We start from the raw sequence: 19,000 nt of genomic DNA, 5'->3' as shown, positions 1-19,000 counted from the left end.
CAGTACATTCATGAAAGAAAACAAAGACATACAAGGTAAGAGAGAAGTAATACTGTCTTTATGCAAAGATGGCCTGATTATGTAACTAGAAAAATCCCAAGAAATCTACAAAAAGCTATTAGATTGATACATTAACTTAGAAAGTTCTCAAGAGAACAAGTAAATATACAAAAAAATAATATTTCTATATTGTGGTGGTGTTTAACTTTCCACAAATTCCTTGACAATTTTCCCTTTAAACGATAGATTCTAATTTCCTTTTCTTGAATGTGGGCTGATCAAAATAACTTCCTTCTAACAAATAGAATGTGGTGGAAGTGAGAGTATATGACTTCTGAGACTAGGTCATAATAGGTATTGCTGTCTCTGCCGTGTTCTTTCAGATCACTTGGTCTGGGGGAAACCAGGAATCCTGCCCTGAGGATACTTGAGCAGTCCTGTGAAGAGGCCCATGGAGGGGAATCAATTTCCCAGCACCATCTTCTTGACCATGGAAGTGAGTCACCTTGGAAGTACATCCTTTAGCTTTGGTTAAGTTACCAGAGATTTCAGCCCCTCAGTCTCTTGAGTCTTCAGCTAAAACCCCAGATATAGTGAAGTAGAGACAAGCTCTCCTCACTGGGCCCTATCTAAGTTCTTTATCCATAGAGACTATGAGATACTAAATGGTTACTGTCATTTCAAGTCACTAATTTTGGGGGTGATTTGTTATGTAGCGATAGATAACTAATGCATATATACAAGCAATGAACAATTGGAAAAAGGACTAAAAAATTGATTCTGATTATAGTAGCATCAAAAATCATTTAGGATTCAAATTAATTTAAGGTATGTAAGACCCATATACTAAAAACTACAAAACATCGCTCAAATTAAAGAAGATCTAAATAAATAGAGAAACAATATTTGTGGGCTGGAAGACTCAGTATTACTGACAGGTTGATTATCTCTGATTGACTTAAACCTTCAATGCAATGGAAATCAGCAGATCTTTTTCTTGACATGAACAAATTTTATTTATTTTTATTTTTTAATACAATTTCTAAAGGTCACATTCCACTTACAGTTATTACAAAATATTGGCTATATTCCCCATGTTGTACAATACATCCTTGTAGCCTATCTTACACCCAATAGTCTGTACCTCCCACTCCCCCTACCCTATAAACCCCTCCCCCACCTCTCCACTGGTAACCACTAGTTTGTTCTCTATATCTGTGAGTCTGCTTCTTTTTCGTTAAATTCAGTAGTTTGTTGTATTTTTTAGATTCCACATAAGTGATATCACATAGTATTTGTCTTTCTCTGTCTGACATAAGTGAAATAATTAACTTAGTGTAACGCCCTCCAAGTCCATCCATGTTGCTGCAAATGGCAAGATTTCATTCTTTATTACGGCTGAGTAATATTCCATTGTGTATATGTACCACATCTTCTTTATCCGTTCATCTGTTGATGGACACTTAGGGTGCTTCCATGTCTTGGCTATTGTAAATAATGCTGCTATGAACATTGGGGTGCATGTATCTTTTCAAGTTAGTGTTATTGTTCTTTTCAGATATATACCCAGGAGTGGAATTCCTGGGTCATATGGTAGTTGTATTTTTAGTTTTCTGAGAAACTTCCATAATGTTTTCCACAGTGGCTGCAGCAATTTACATTCCCACCAACAGTGTACGAGGGTTCCCTTTCTCAACATCCTTGCCAACATTTGTTATTTGTGTTCTTTTTGATGGTAAGGAGATCTCTGCACTGCAGTGTTCATGCAGTGGTAATGCCCACCTTTTCAATGCCGTCATTCCCTATGGGATTCTTGACTGCACAGCCAAATCAAGAGTTGTCTGTATACAGTATCCTGGCGGAGGACTAGCCAGGGCTTTTATCTTTCTTTGCCCTATCACCTCTTAGGTAAAACAGACCATGGCTATTCAAAACCTTCTTTTTTTGCTTCAATAATACAGGGCCACCTTTCTTAAGAGTATTCAGAGCTTCAGGCAAGTAATTTTTGCAGGGCCCCTGCCTAAATAAACAATTGGATTAAGAAATAGATGACAAAATTCAAGGGCCCATGTGAAGTGTAGGGATTTATTAATGAAGATTTAGAATAATGAGCAGAGAAACATACTAATGTATTTGTCTATCACCCAATCAGTGTATGTGAAGATGCTTTGTAATGTCCAGGTACCACCTCTTTGTATTCTTTATAGTCCGATACATTATTTCTGGAAAATTTTATATCTCCCTTCATGAGAAAAAAGCAGCAATACTATTATTACTCTCAAAGCCATGACTCTTTGTGACCTGTTTGCACTGAAACAACATAGATTTCTTTGCCTCTGCAGTTCCTTAACACCATTTACTTAATGACTCTTCAACGTTTATCATGTCGCCTATGAATACTGAATTCTAATGACTGTCTCAGAAATCATTACTGTGCTTTGTTAATCATGACCACAATAGCAAGTCTTACCCACAGTATTAAGAAAAATGTGAATGATAATTCTTTTCCTGGTCATTAATTACATTCAGAATTTTATACAGTAAACATACATCAACGTATTTCCAACTTTTGTCTGTCTTCTCTCAGACTTCTTATGCTATAATCAGTGCTCTCCTAGAATGCGATCTCTATCCATGCTGCCTATACCCCTACCTTTGATACACTCCCACCTGTGGGTAGGAGAGGTGAGAAGCCTGAGGTAAGAGGCAGATGAGCAGTCTCAGCTGCTCCACAGAATATCCATCCAACTTGTAACCAACTCGTGAAAGCAGGAAGTCACCTCATCAGCTGGAGGCATGAGATCTGTTACAAAGGCCTGGTTGTGTTAGAAAGCAAGGTACGCGGGCCTCCACTGTTGTGGCCTCTCCCGTTGCGGAGCACAGGCTCCGGATGCACAGGCTCAGCGGCCATGGCTCACGGGCCCAGCCGCTCTGCGGCATGTGGGATCTTCCCGGACCGGGGCACGAACCCGTGTTCCCTGCATTGGCAGGCGGACTCTCAACCACTGCACCATCAGGGAAGCCCGAAAGTAAGGTTTTTAAAGCCCTTTTAGGGGCCAGGGCCAGCCCTCCCCACAGCACTGCTGAACACGTGGTGCAGAGCCTGCAGGGGGTGCCGTGACTGCCACAGGGGTCAGTGGGGGAGCATACAGAGTAAAGCTCACTTGTCACCTCCCCTGCTGCCCTTGGGTAGAAAGGAAGCAGCACTGCACTGAGAACACAGGTGAAAGTAGACGCTTAAGCCCAAGGGTAAGCGTGACCTTTGGCAGCCTAGGGCCTAGTGACAGTTGCAAAAACTGGGGCTCCAGACAAGTGAATAAGCTTTTTACCTGGGAAGTGTTGCCGAGCTGTAGTGAGGCCAAGGGGATGTACAAAGATGGTGTCTCCCAGCTTATGTCTCCTGGCAATGTCTCCTTAGCCTCTAGATGCATGGGAAACCTGAAGCCTGTCTGAAGCTGAAGCATCAGGCTAAGTAAACAGGTCTTTTTCACAGGGATACTTGGGTTTTATTTCAGCTTGCTGTCTGTGCAGTGCCCTGGGCGTGGTAGCCTGCCAAGAGCTGTCTTTCTGATCGTTACCGTCCTGTGGAGCTCAGGAATGCCAGGGCCCCTGGCGAGCAAGGCTGGGAGATCAAGAGGTGTCCCCTATGTGGACTGAAAGTGCTCACTGGCTTTAGCAGGTCAGCTGGAGAGTGGAGGGGATGGGGCCCGCTCACTGGCTTCAGGAAGGCAGTTCTTCAGCCCCCCCCCCAGGGGGCAGGGGAGTGTTGCAACCACTGCACGTGCAGACTTCAGCAAGGAAGTAGGACACTGCAACAACCACTCACCGCTGCCCGCTTCGCTAGGCAGTGGGAGGGTGTTGCATCCAGGCTCACCCACCTGTGCTAGCACGCTAGGTGGAGAATGCGCCAATGGCTTCCGCCAGCGCCTCTGCCTGCAGACCGTTTCGGCTGTCCCCGGCCCCTCCAGCCTTTAGATGGGCAAATGAATCTTCCTCACATTTGGCACTTTCCAAACTGTTGCTATTTTGCTGGGTCTTGGGGTGTGTAAGGCCACATGCAAATCCTTTACTGGGGGAATCTCAGTCTCCTATAGCACTTTGGTACCCTTGGACATCAGCCCCGTTGGGTTTCTAAGCCAGACGTTTTGGGAGCTCATCATTCTGGTGCGGATCGCAGGGGCTGGGGTGCCTGGTGGGCGTCACCAATCCCTTGCTCCTCCTGGAGAAGCACCTGTCTCATGAGATCCCTCCTTATCGCGTGTTGCTGCACACAACAAAGTGGGGTCTTTTGCAAGACCATGTCTCCACCTCTCCTACCTGTCTCAGTGTGGTCCTTTCATTCTCTGTTGTGGGAATCAGCTCATCTCACTTTCAGATCTTTTTCAGAGGAAATGATACAAATGTAGCTGTAGATTTAATGTGCCTGTGAGAGCAGGTGAGTTCAGAATCTTCCTACTCTGCCACCTTGGACCCCACCGTAAATCCTTTCCAGATTAGGATGGAGGTTATTATATTATTTCCTTGAATAACTACCTGTATTTTTACGGAGTCAGCTGGGACTCTCGTGAACACAGAGCATGAGACTGGCTTAGATAAGCCTGGGTGAGCTGGGGTCTGCAAATCCTTTTGCAACATCGATGACTGTATTGTGAAGGATGACTATTATTCCTCCTATTCTATGCTAGAGTACAGTTTTGGGAGTGCCCTTCCAACAATTCTTATTAGGCAATTATCCCTCAAGGATTCTGGCAAGGACAACAGGAACACTATTACAATATCAATCTTCCATCCGTATATTGACTGACCATCTGCAAAACTTTATGTGGTTTGAGTTGCCTGGACTGTTGCCTCAGGCTTCTACATGTTCTGTGGGAAGCCTCTCCAGTCCTCCTCTCGTGGGCCAGACATTTTGTAATTCTAAAATGCAAATCTATTAATGTCACTTTCACTTGTAATTTTAATGGTCTTGCACTGCCCTTCATTCCCTCTCCCTGGCCTTCTCCGCACTTCCTCTTGCCCATAGGCCTTTACATGTGCTGCTTGTTCCACAGGGAACATTCTATCACCCCATTATCCCAGGGAATTTACACTGGCCTTTGTGTCTCAACATAAATTTTACTTTCTCTTAAAAGCTATCTATTCATCCCCAAACTAGGCTTCTCTATTATTACCCAAATCACACTTTAGTCATTGCTTTTTTATTTGTGTCTATTTTTCACCAGAATGTAAAGTTTGTTAGAATAGGGGCTGCATTTGTCCTGTTTTTCATCACAAATACTCTGCTTAGGACATTTTAATAGAAAATTGTAGCTGAATAAATTATATCATGACTTGATCTATTGGTTCTGACTCAATAACTCTTAATATCCTTGTCCGTATCAGGAAGAGCCTCCAGGTCCTGCCCCTTAGAATACAAAACTGACACCACGCTCCTAACCCACTCAATCTATCACGGTACTCCTGCACCAAAGAAAAACAACAAGTCACCTAGCTTATTTCTGGCATCAACAGCACATACACATGGCATAAAGTTCATGGTAAAGCTTAGTTTTATGTCTATGCGATGAATTCCGTGTGGCTGATCCCATAACTAAACAATTCTTTGTAATATAAATAAAATTCGACATGTTTGCTGTTGAGAACAAAGCAGTCCAGTTAGAGAAATTATGAATGACATTGCTCCACTGGCTCCTGCAAAAACATCTTGGAGTAAAAAAAAAAAAAAGAGCTCTATTATCTATATGTCTACTTCTAAATCTATCTATTCTGGAAGATATATATGCAAATATGAGCAAGGTCAAAAGTTTCACAGGTAATCCCTCCACGTCCTTCTCCACCACTACCTTTGGGATTCAAGACTAGTAAGACTATGGAAGAACACCATTCTGCAGAGATTTCAAAGCAAAAGTTTCAGGTAACAGCTGGACTTTGCATTCTATCACAAACAAGAGGAAGAGTACGAATATTTGACTGTCTCAGTATCTTGCCGTCGTTACATTTCAGTGCAAAGGAACACAGAAGAATCGAAGCACAGTCTAACTTGGAGAAAGGAGTTCTCAGTCCCCCTCAGTACTAAAACAATTAAGCAAACTATGACAAAGATGAAATCAAAGTGGTCTCAAAGGAAGGATCAGGTCACAAGGACAGAAAGACATCACTTTATTCCCCTGGTCAGAATTCCCAATAGGGTGATGTTAATATTATCAAGAACAACAGTGCCAGAAGGGACAATAATACTCTGACACAAATACTCTTACAAAGCTAGATATGACAGGTGGTTGGTATAACCGCCCTGTAAGTTGCATATATGTAATTAAAGGTCAAAAGTGTCCACATCACATCTGCATCGGACACTTAGATGTTTGGTAAGAATTTCCCCTTTGCCTTTGCTCATGATGTTTCCTGAAGAGGGTGCAAACCTGCAGTTGAGGGCAATTCCAGCTAGCAGACACACGTTTTGGGGTTTTGTTTTTCAAGTCCATATTTCTCTCTTGAGAAGCTAGAGGATATGGAAATACTGATCTCCACATGGCTGGGTGACAATAGTCAGTGGGAACTGACTGGCTCCCTGTCAGTGGACCATGTATTTGCTAAAATTGTTTCCATTTCTATTTTCTTATACCAGCCCCTTTATTCATTTGCATCATCTTCTGTCTCCTTTAGGTATAGGAGTTTGCAATCCCAACTCTACAAAGATCATCCTTCCCATCCATCTCTACCTGCTCAAATTCTAGTCATCGCTCATGGTTCATCTCAAATGTCCACCTTTTTCCTTTTCCCAACAATCAGATGTGAGTTGTCCCTATTTTGAATACTCACAACATTTCTTACACTTCTTTTGTAGCCTAAACAGTATCCAGTAATAATATTGTTCTTATCTGTATAGTACTTATCTTGTCTGTGTAAGATCTATAAGCTCGTACATTCATTCACCCATCCATTCAGCAAAAATTTATTAAGTACTAGGTGCCACATACTAGGTAAACTGCTGTGGATATTGCAAAGAATAAGAGAAATGCATAAATCACCTACACTCCAATTAAAAAAAAGAAATCATAAAAAAAGAGAAATGGAGACAGGCTCTCAAGGAGATGCTGAGACAGGATCTACCTCGTTCATCTTTGATTCTACTGCAGAGCCTAGGCAAGTGCCTTGTGCTTAAATACTCAATTGGCATTTGTTGAAGTAAAGTTTTGTCAACCCTATTAACATAGTTTATGACATTCTATTAAATACAAGTATTAGAGCTATATTTCATAGCACTCTAAAAACCAATTTTGATTAATGTATGCTAATCACTAAACATTTCTTCTTCCATTCCAGTTAAATCACTAAGGTTTTATCCTGAAATAGTACTCAGAGTACTCAGATGTCTCTCTAAATTTATTTACCTGGGTAACTGCTGAAAGAGAGGCGACTACTCCTGGTGTCTTTATCAATGATGTTGAAGTCCCAGTGTTTATATATCCTGAGCATGGCAGCATACGTGTACCAGCTTGAGTGAGCAAAAAAGATGTTCTCAAATCCAGGAAGAACCTATAGCCAGAATCATAGTGAAGTATACAGATAACTGACTACAAATGTAGGAAGTGTAGAGGGATTATGTCTATTAAGGCGTTTACTGCTATTTTTGTTACTGGAAAATTAACCTTTAATGTGCACAAAACAGAGTCTGTCCTAGCTTCCAAAATGGAAGATTCTGGATGGTGGGAGTGGCAGGTACATAGAGCATGGGAAAAATGATGGAAGAAACGGGTAACATCACGTACATCCAATTCCCTCCATCAGTTCCTTCTAGTTCTTAACTTCTATGACAGAGGAACCCATGAGCTGATATGTAACTATAGCTGGGAGTGATGAGATGTTACCATACTTGGGTGACATATAGAAAAAGTCCATATGGACCAGAAGAAGGACGAAGAGAAAGGCTGTCGCATGTCTCACCTTAATAAGAGCAGAGCAATGTCCCATGTCCCATCTCTTAAAAGCCTCCAGGCCGGAGTTTTTTGTGGGAGAAAGTGAGGGAATCAGGTCCAGCAGATCTCCAACAGCATTCAGGAACTGAATCTGGAACAGGGTCATGGGCTGGGAAAAGAGAGAGACAGCACTTAACATTGATTTCAGACACTCAGATGTCATTTTCTATTGTGAGGGCTCCTGTTGCTAGGTATCCATTACATTACTCCTTTGTGAAGGTTCCCTAATGTAACAGATACACTAGATTTTATTGTAGTTTATAAAATGATTTTTATTACTTTATAGTTTGTGAGACATTTTAGCCTGTTAGCCACAGATCTGGGGAGTGGGTCCTATGAGAGTAAAATGAACAGAGCCCTCTGCTTGCATTCCTCTTCAGCAGGTTTTTTCAGTCTTGGCACTAGTGATATTTGGGGCCAAATAAGTCTTTCTTGTTGGGCAGGGGGGCTGGGCATTGTAGGAAGTTTAGCAGCGTCCCTGGCCTCTACCCACTAGATATCAGTAGCACCCTCCCAATTTTGACAACCCAAAATGCCTAGGCATTGCAAAATGTCCTCTGGTGAGAAGTCATCCTTAGCTGAGAAGCACTGCTTTACAGCGAAAATATTCAACTAAGGTGCTTTTGATTTTGATCGTATGTTTAAAACAGGACTAACAGACTTGACAGCATTAAACCTGAAGCAATTATCAGGCTTGAACATGAACTCTGTGTTAACTAGAGAGCACTGCTCCAGCAAGATTCAAACCACCAGAGTCGCCCAGGGCTAGGCATCTACAAACAAATTGGTTTTCGGGCAGAGGTGGTGAGAAGCAAATACACATGACAATTTTAACAAAAGCAAAAGCAAGAAAAGAAAAAACACCTGATTATTTATTTATATAAACATTCTCTTTGTTTTGTTTTTGAATAAGTAATCCATTCATTATTCAATATTTTTTTTAATTATAAGATCTATAGTGGAAATTCTCTTCATTCCTATCCTCTGTTCACTCAAGACCCACCCTGTCTCCAGCTTACTACCACTTTTATTGGTTTCTTGCATATCTCTAGACTTCTAAAAATGTCTTACAAATACATTTTTTAACATAAACGATAGTGTGTTATATGTACTTCTCTTCACCTTGATTTTTTTCTCTTAATATCTTTTCATATCTTGGGGACCTTTCCATATTTGATATAAAAATCTTCCTCATTCTTTTAAATAGTATTCCAATGAATGGATGCATTATAATATTTTTAACCAGTATTTTATTGGTAGACTTTCAGGTGGTTTCTAGTCTTTTGCTAATATAAATAATGTAACAATAGTCAGACTTGGACACATCATTTTGTATGTGTGTGAGTCTGTGTGTGGGACAGAGCTCTAGAAATGATTTTGATTTTAATAGATATTTCCAAATTGTCTTCATAGGGCTTATTTCAATTATACTATTACAGCCTAACAACATATTAAACAATTAGTTTATTTCCAGTTTGATAGGTGAAAAACAGTATCTCATTGTAGTTTATACTGGCATTTCTTCTACCATGAGCACTGCTGAGCATATGTTTAAAAATCTTTGGATTTATTTTTTGTGAACTGTGAATGTGCTTTATCTGTTTTTCTACCAGGTTATTCTTGTTTACCTACTTTTAAGAGTTCTTTAAGTATTAGAGAGATTAGTTCATTGTCTCCGAGATGAATTGCAATATATCTTTCAGTTTGTAATTTGCTTTTAAATATTTTGCCTTTATTTTAAAAATTAAGAATGATACCATACATATGAAAGAATAAAGATGTATATGCACAGTTTAAGGAAAAATAATAAACTCCTATTACCCACCTCACAGTTTTTAAAAAATAGAATATTATACATAATAATATATAATAATATATAATCATAGAATATTATTGTACATTTTATAAAACTTAGACATTTTTCTTAACAAACGTATTGTCTAAAACACTTGCTTTATTAGGTTAATTAAATAGCCAGTACATTCATATGGGGCTCTTTAACCTACCCCAGAGAATAGCATGAATGAGACTGAAAGAACACAGCAACAAGCTGGTTTATTTGTGAGTTAACCTGACACTGAGTCAGGTGCTAGCAATGAGATAGATAAGACAGTTCTTCTGTGCAAGAAATTTATTCTCTAGTCCTAATTTGATCTTCTCCTTAATTGGAATGTATCAATAATTTTAAAGATAATTTTCAATATTCTTGCCATACCATATAAATCCTGAGTAGCTTTTAAAACATCTTACCTTTGTTCCTTCTACTGTAGCCCTCTTCTTTGCCCCTACATATAGCCCATCCATTTGTGCCATAACATAGCCTGTGTGTCTCCAAAACGGGTCATCCTTGTAATTTTTGATGTTAGCCCGGGCCCACTGATCTTGCTTCCTGGAAGACAAATTAGATTTGTACTAGAGGTCTCCATGGTTGTTCATCCAAAGCTAAATTAAACCCAGGTATTTAGAGATTATATATTCAGATACTTATGTTAGCTAGTATAATTTAAATTCTGGATCTTATAACATTCCAATCACTTTGAAAGGATATCAGAGCAAATCCTAAGTGATTTTCAATTTCTCCCAAGGACTAGGACTCTTCCATTATAACTTCCCCCATGCTCTATCTAGAACTATCTAGAAACACAGGTGTAATATTTACTTATCTGTGATACTGAGACCTAAGAAAGTTGAGGATAGACTGGTTCAAATATATCTTATATAAAATCATGTTTCACTAAATCGGTAAGGACAAGTTGATTAACTTTACTTTGTAGATAGAAGTGATAAACAACAGGAAAAAAACAAAAGCTCTTAAGGACAGGGTGGTTTGTATTTGTATTTCTCTCAGATCATTTTCATAGTTTATGGTTTGCCCTATTCCAGTTGTCGCTAATAACAGCCTCAATGCCTCTGTCCTAGGAAAAAGTCTTTTTTTTTAATAGTCCTTTCATTCTCTCTTCTCTATTTGTTGTCTGCACTTTATGCAGGATGAGTTGATATAAATTTGTATACTAAAAGCTATTTCTGATGTGTTCAGGCTATCTCTAGATCAATTTAAAAATACAGTGTCACTGCTTCATGGGATCTAGCCCAGATGCTCTGTAGGACCTTAGCATCCGATGAAGGGGTTGCTTAGTATATAATTTGGAGGGCCAAACCAAGAGCTCCTTTATCCCCAAATTAGTCTCATAGTCTGTCATCCCACAAATATAAAACATATTTTCTGAATATTGAGAATTATTAGTCTTCAGAAAACTTTACTAAAATGGAAATATTCTCAGAGGATGTTAAGAATTATAACTTTAGATATGAGCTAACTTCCCAGCTAAGAAGAGTCACCAGGTCCATGAAATGGAAGCACCTTTCAGAGGGAGAAGGAATGATTTCTGCAAGGAGAGGAGCCCCCAGGTGGAAGGGATCCGGGGATTTGACTTTGCCTGTCTTGCACTGGTGAGATCTTCCTCTAGCTGCGTCAGCAATTGATAATGGGATATTCAACCTGACCTCTGAAAGAGCACAAATTAGAAGGCATTTGTCCACAACCAGTTTTCATGCCATCACCAAAAGGTGCTATACTTAACTACAAGAATTACTCCAGAGTCCTGCCTAAGAGATGGAAAAGAAATTGGTGAAGGAGAAATTGCTGTTTGAAATGACAGATTCAAGCCCTGAAGCCTCAACAGCAATGAGAAGAGGAAAGCTTACGTTAAAGAAAGAGGAATACTTACGTTAAAAACTCCTGTACTTTATCCAACACGGAACGTTCCTTAATCAGCTGTGGGTAGAGGTTTGTGAAGTGGTCAAACATATGTCTGAAAGGAGAGATGAAAATTGTTACATTTCCATTTTTCTTCTTGGATTTTCCCATCACAGTAAATTATCCAGTATTTTGGCTAACTGGGATGTTCCCTATGGCAAACCTTCCCTATCTTCTTTTATACATCAAATGCACAATTTAAAATGGGGAAATATTGGGACTTCCCTGGTGGCGCAATGGTTGAGAATCCTCCTGCCAATGCAGGGAACAAGGGTTCGATCCCTGGTCCGAGAAGATCCCACAGGCCGTGGAGCAACTAAGCCTGTGCGCCACAGCTACTGAGACTGTGCTCTAGAGCCAGGTCTCTGCAATAAGAGAAGCCACCGCAATGAGAAGCCCGCGCACCGCAGCAAAGAGTAGCCCCTGCTCGCCACGCCGCAACTAGAGAAAGCCCGCGCGCAGCAGTGAAGACCCAGCGCAGCCAAAAATAAATAAATAAATAAATTTTAAAAAAATAAAAAAATAAAATTGGGAAATATTCCCAACATATAGAAAAGCATAGAATATAACAAACACCCAAGTATCCACTACCCAACTATATAAAATCATTATATTTTGCCATATTTGCTTCATATTTTTTAAAAAAGATATAAAACATAAGATAGAGTTCAACCGCTGACACTAACTGTCCTCCCTTCTCCCCAGAGGCAACTGCAGTCTTGAATGAGTGATTTATTGTTCTCATGCACATTTTTATACCATCTCTCTCTATATATATATTTAATCATAAATAATGTATATTATTATTAATAATGTTTCAGGACAAATATAAATAAGATCATACTATCTACCACCCTAACTTGTTTATTTTTCTCCACATGATATTTTAAAAGAATTATCTGTTATCATCTGCAGCTTAAACTTATTCTTTTCATGTGTTGATGGTATTCCATGTTATGACTATATAAAAATTCATTTATGCAGTCCTATGATAGACATTTAACTGGTTTTTAATTTTTCGCTATTACAGTGCAACTTCATTGTTGTAAATGTCTCTTTTTACACATTTGTTTTTCTAGTATGTATGTGTATATATACATATACATATAAAAGTAGAATTTCTGGGTTGAATATTCTATACATCTATAGTTACTAGATACTGCCAAATTGTTCTCCACAGTGATTGTACCAAATTACGTTCTCCCCAACTACATGTTAGATCTCTCCTTGCTCCTTACCCTCGCCAACACTTGGCACAGTCAGACTTTCAAATTTTCAACAGTCTGTTGTATGTGAAATGATTCTGTGTTTTAATTTCCATTCCCCTCAGCATTACTGGCTATTTGAGATTTTTTAAAACTTATTTAAAAAGTTAAATGTCCCTCATACGCTATACAGTAAACATTTTTGGTGAGCTACAATTGACATACAACATTGTATAATGATTTGATACATTTATATATTGCAATGTGATTATCACCATAGCATCAGCTAACACCTCTACCATGTCACGTAATTGTAATTTCTTTTTGGTGGTAAGAACAATTAAGATCTAATCTCTTAGAAACTCTGAAGTTTATAATACAGTATTGTTGACTATAATCACTATGCTGTGTGTTGGCTCTCCAGGGCTTATCTACTAGCTGCAAGTCTGTATCCTTGAACAACATCTCCTCAATTAGTTTTTGAATTGATGAAAATAATCCATTTACATCTGTTGTGATTTTCATATACTTGGATTTATTTCTGCAGTTCCTTCTGTTTTCCATTTACCATCCCTTTTTTTTGTTTCTCTTTTATGGTTTCTCTGTTTAAATAACATTTTCATTATCCTTCTTTTTACTTCTGCTAATTTAGAAGCTTTATATAAAATGTACAATTGACTCTTGAACAACATGACTTTGTACAGCAAGGGTCCACTTATACATGGATTTTTTCAGCAAATACATACTCTTTGGATATGGAGGGCCGACCATAAGTCTACATGATTTTTGACTGTGCAGGGTTGGGGGTGAGGACTCAGCATCTCTAATCCCAGCATTGTTCAAGGGTCAGCTGCATTTCTATTCCATTAGTGATCATCATTAAAAATTGTGAAAACATTCATTATTATGCATTTTATTATAAAATATAAATGACTTTTTGGGGGGGGGCAGTACCACGTGGCATGCAGGATCTTAATTCCTCGACCAGGGATCAACCCGTGCCCACTGCAATGGAAGCATGGAGTCCTACCCACCGGACTGCCAGGGAATTCTTATATAAAATCTAAATGAATTTTCTATTTCTCTCCTCCTCCAAACATACATATTTTAGCAAGCTTTACCCATTGACATCACCCATCATGTTATTGTTCGAAGATTTAGTTTTACCTTTTCAATTAAAAAAATATTAAAATAATTTTTATTGTTTAACTTTTACAATCAAATTTTATTAACTTCTTTGTTTTTTGTGTTAACTATTGTTCCTTATATCCCAAATGTTCCCTCTTGCTATTTTTGTTAATGTATGTCCTATAATAGTTTATTAGAAGTCTGTGAATGGTAAAATATTTTAACTTATATATCTAAAAATATCCTTGTTTTGCCCTTGCTCTTGGATAATTTAAACGGTTTTAAAACTCTAGTTAGTTATTCTTCCTCAGTACTTTAAAAATATCATCCTCACCTTCTAGGTCTATTGTTGCTAATGAGAGGTATGCTGGCAGTCAAGCTGAGATGCCTTTGAAATCAATGTTTTTCTTTCTGATAGCTTTTAAAAGTATTCCCTTTATCCTCAAATTTCTGTAGTTTCATCCTGTGTTGTAGCAATTTAATAGGCTGTGTATTCCAACTAAGGACTCGTGTCTTTCTCAATTTTGATCAATTCTCACTGTTACCCTGTCAACTATTGCTTATCTGCAATTCCCTCCAGTTTCTTTTTCTGGGACTCCTAATAGACATATGTTGGAGTTGCTTTCTCATTATTTTTACCCCTTTCTCTTTTGGGGCAGTGTACTGTATAAATCCCTCAATACTAATGTCTGATTCAGAAATTATTTCTCTGAGATGGTCTAGACCAGGGTTTGCCCACTTATTGATATTTTTAAAAATTAATTTCCATAATTTTCATTTATGATATTTCAAGCAGTTTCTTTTAAAATATCTACCTGTCTTATTTCTTCCTTTTTGTTCCATAAATTTTTCAAGTTTTCCTTCATATATGTGTGTGTGTGTGTGTGTGTGTGTGTGTGTGTGTGTGTGTGTGTGTATACATATATTTTGTTGTCATTGTTGGGACCTGCAGCTTGAGTGATCCTAGCTCCCCAATCAGGGACTGAACCTGCGCCCTCGGCAGTGAAAGCGCATAGTCCTAACCACTGGACCACCAGGGAATTTCCAAGTTTTCCTTCATTTAAAACTTAGAGTACCTTAAGCATATTTAAAGTCTTTGTTAAACCATCTACAAAATTCATCTGGAGTGTATTAATGACTTACTTTATTGATTTTGCTTTTTCTTAGCATTCAGTTTCTTTGTGCTTTTTTTTATCATTTTTTTTACATCTTTATTGGAGTATAATTGCTTTACAATGGTGTGTTAGTTTCTGCTTTATAACAAAGTGAATCAGTTATACATATACATATGTTCCCATATCTCTTCCCTCTTGCATCTCCCTCCCTCCCACCCTCCCTATCCCACCCCTCCAGGCGGTCACAAAGCACCAAGCTGATATCCCTGTGCTATGCGGCTGCTTCCCACTAGCTATCTACCTTACGTTTGGTAGCGTATATATGTCCATGCCTCTCTCTCGCTTTGTCACAGCTTACCCTTCCCCCTCCCCATATCCTCAAGTCCATTCTCTAGTAGGTCTGTGTCTTTATTCCTGTCTTATCCCTAGGTTCTTCATGTGTCCATCGTCGGATGAATGGATAAAGAAGATGTGGCACATATATACAATGGAATATTACTCAGCCATAAAAAGAAACGAAATTGAGCTATTTGTAATGAGGTGGATAGACCTAGAGTCTGTCATACAGAGTGAAGTAAGTCAGAAAGAGAAAGACAAATACTGTATGCTAACACATATATATGGAATTTAAGAAAAAAATGTCTTTGTGCTTTTTTGAACTTGGTATTCAGGCATTTTAAGTTATGTGTTTGTTTACATTCTTAAATTCTTCCCCCCCCCACCCCCTTCCTTTCTCCCTCCCTCTTTCTTGCCTCTCATTTCCTTCTAGGTACTTCCATCAGACTCCCTGAGAACCAGGTCTTGTAGCGGCTCTGGGGGACTTCTTTCCTATGGAATGCTGCACGTATATGTGTCCTGGAACCAGCACATGGATGATTTGGTTCTTTTGCACACCCCGCCTCCCGTCAAGCTCACGGTTTCTTATAAATCTCTACACCAGAGTGCACATCAGCAGAAGTTATTGTGTGGCCTCCTATTTTCCAAACAGTCCAAAGCAGCAAGGTTACTTCTGCTTCCCAGCCTTGATTCAGCTCCCTCAGGTCACAGAGGCCTTCACCCACCAGCCGGGGTGGCTGTCTCTGCCTGCTTCATGCCAAGGGCCCAGCAGATCCAGACCCCAGTGCTTTTCTGCTTCATTTCTGGTTCAAGAGATCTTTAATCTTGTTTGGGGGCTCCAGCTATATTACCATGATGCTCTCTTTCTATACATTTTATCTACTATTTGCTCTAAGTTTGGAGCGAAGTGGGTCAAATTGTGAGCCCCTTGCACCCTCTGGACTGGAAGTTTACCTAAAGTCTGAGTTCTGGTTTTTATTTGATGCTTTTTATCGACCTAGAGGTCAGCACTGTAAGCAGGAGGTGACTCGGCTTCCAAAAATGGGAATTTGGCCCCCAGCACTGTGGAACTTTAGATATCTTTATCTAATAGTTTCCAGAACTGAAATTGATGCGAATAGAGTTTTATTGCCAGTGAGGCAAAGAACACTAAAATCCTTTGAAATTTTTTAGTTTATGGTCCTTGAATTCAACAAACTTCATGAGTGCTTTTCCTTCAAATTATCTGTAAATATTTTTTTAAAATTGAATTATCATATTTGTTTACATATCTTTTATGCTGCCACACCTATTCTTCTATCAAGTTGGCCCCTTTTCTATCATCTCTAAAACTGAGGGAGAGAACAGCAATAAAGCTAGACAGGTATGTGGCTGACAGGGAAGGGACCCTCTGCCCTGGCCTCATATTTCAGGTGAATGGAATGCAGAAACTCCAGGTGAGTGGGACAGCTTGATTTAGTTGCTTAGGGAAGCAAAAGCCCTTCAGTTTTCCCTCCGAGGTTGCATGGGGAAGTAGAGATGGCTGCCAGGACTGTCTGGGCTCAGAAGCCAAATGCAGCACCCCTGCCCCCCTCCATGAGTTTCAGGGAGCAGCTAAAGGCTTTCTTGTCTGGCCTGGGGTGGAATAAGAGGACATTGGGAGTTGATGGACCTCCTGGGGGCAGAGGACTTATACTTGGGGTGACTACTGCAACCTCAATGGCATTGATTTTGCAACTGGAGACCAGGGAGACCATGGAAGCCTCATCAGGTGTCAGGTGGGGAAACACCCCAGCTAAAGACTCAATGAGACTGTTCCACTTCAGTAAACGTGCCAGAGAAGGACACAGGACAACCACTGCTTAAACATCCCCCCTCCCTCCAAGATGCCTCAGTAACACCAATCCATTCTGGAAAAAAGTGTTTGGAAGAGGACTGGAACATTCTGAATTGACTCAGTTTCAATGAGATTTTGTCCCTATAGAAATGACTATGGTAACATTTCCTGCCATGAGGAGGAATGGGCTCTTAAAATTAGAATGATTTAAATGGAAATAAAGTTCTCTGTTTTGGGAAAAAATAATTTGTGGGCTATTGACCTACCAATGCGCACTCAGGTAAAGATACAAAAATTCGTACTTTTTACCTAAAGTCTCCATCACTGCACCCTGCCCAGCTCCACCCAGAGCTCCAGATCCTCTCGATTTTTCATTCTATTTCAATATAGGGCTGTTTCTCAACCGGAGTGATTTTTCCCTCCAAGGGGCATTTGGCAATGTCTGGAGACATATTTTGTTGTCACAATAGGGGGGTGGAAGGTGCAACTGGCATCTAGTGGGTAGAGGCCAGGGATGCCGCTCAACTTCCTACAATGCACAACAAAGGATAATTCAATCCCAAACGTCAAAAGTGCTGAGGTTGAGAAACCCTGAAACAGAGGAACATTCATCCTGACTTGGGGGTGGTTGCTGTGGAGGTCCATGTAACGGTAAAGACAGATGTAGATAAAAGAGGGTAACTAGGCCAGAATTACTAATATTTTTTCTTTCTTTTTTGGGGGGGAGGGGGAGGGGCTAAACTTTTTGATTCTGATATTCAGAGCTGCGGAAGAGAAACCTGCACCTTGAGACCAGAAGTGGAGGCTTCACCTGACCCTGCCCCACCCAGAGGCCCTGAGGAACATAATCCATTCACAGTCCCCTGAGAAGGTTGAGGCCCTTCTCTGATCTTTGAGCCTGGGGCCCTATACCTTTGCGAAGGTTGAGGCCCTTCTCTGATCTTTGAGCCTGGGGCCCTATACCTTAGCGTGCTGGAGCAACACAGGACAGCAGATAAGAGCAGAGGCTTTGAATTCTGAACTCAAAGCTTGATCCACTCCTTGTAGGCTCTACAACCATAAGCAGGATTCCCAACTTCACCATGCTTCCGAATTCTCATCGAACAGAGCCAAGACCAGTCTCCATGTCAAGGATGTGTTAGATTTCGTTTCAGCTCCTGTGGTGTGTAAAGTCAGTAAGTTTCCTCCTAAGTTGGCCGAGACTTTGCCCATCTTTCCATCTCTCACACACACTTTGTGACAATCACAAAGACATATGGACACCTACTTTTCCCTGCGTCTTTTTGCATTATGTTAATACCATATCATTTAGTGCTTGTCAGGTGATCTCTCCTACTCTTTCCTAGTTGTTTCAACTTCCTACTTCCTGGGTCTGACACCGTATCAGGCTCCTTTAGTATTTCCCATTGTGATTAATCCACTTGTGTGTGTGTGTGTGTGTGTGCATTTGCACAGACTCCGTAGCTGGACAGCTGGTCTCCAATTCTGGCTGCTGCTAACTAGCTCTGTGACTTTCAGCTACTTATTTTACCTCTCTGTGCCCAAGTTTTCTCTCAGTAATATGGGGATAGTAATAATATATACCTCACAGCGTGGCTGTGGATTAAATAATTTAACATATATAAAATGTTTTGAACAATGCCCGGCATATTTTAAATTATATATAT

At 39.8% G+C, this 19,000-nt stretch overlaps 1 protein-coding gene across 2 annotated transcripts in view; it reads right to left on the bottom strand.

The window, feature by feature from the left end:
- PLBD1 (phospholipase B domain containing 1) overlaps positions 1-19,000 on the bottom strand; it is a 68,716-nt gene that overhangs the window by 25,327 nt on the left and 24,389 nt on the right. For both annotated transcript variants that reach the window (XM_019937375.3, XM_019937384.3), the window contains exons 3-6: positions 11,705-11,788; positions 10,227-10,365; positions 7,945-8,085; positions 7,392-7,536 (exon numbers count right to left, since the gene is read on the bottom strand). In XM_019937375.3, coding sequence (XP_019792934.1) covers positions 7,392-7,536; positions 7,945-8,085; positions 10,227-10,365; positions 11,705-11,788 — 509 coding nt within the window. The remainder of the gene's footprint in view (positions 1-7,391; positions 7,537-7,944; positions 8,086-10,226; positions 10,366-11,704; positions 11,789-19,000) is intronic.

The sequence above is a fragment of the Tursiops truncatus genome, chromosome 11, assembly GCF_011762595.2.
Source record: "Tursiops truncatus isolate mTurTru1 chromosome 11, mTurTru1.mat.Y, whole genome shotgun sequence".
NCBI lineage: Eukaryota > Metazoa > Chordata > Mammalia > Artiodactyla > Delphinidae > Tursiops > Tursiops truncatus.
This window is presented reverse-complemented; position numbering and strand designations above follow the sequence as displayed.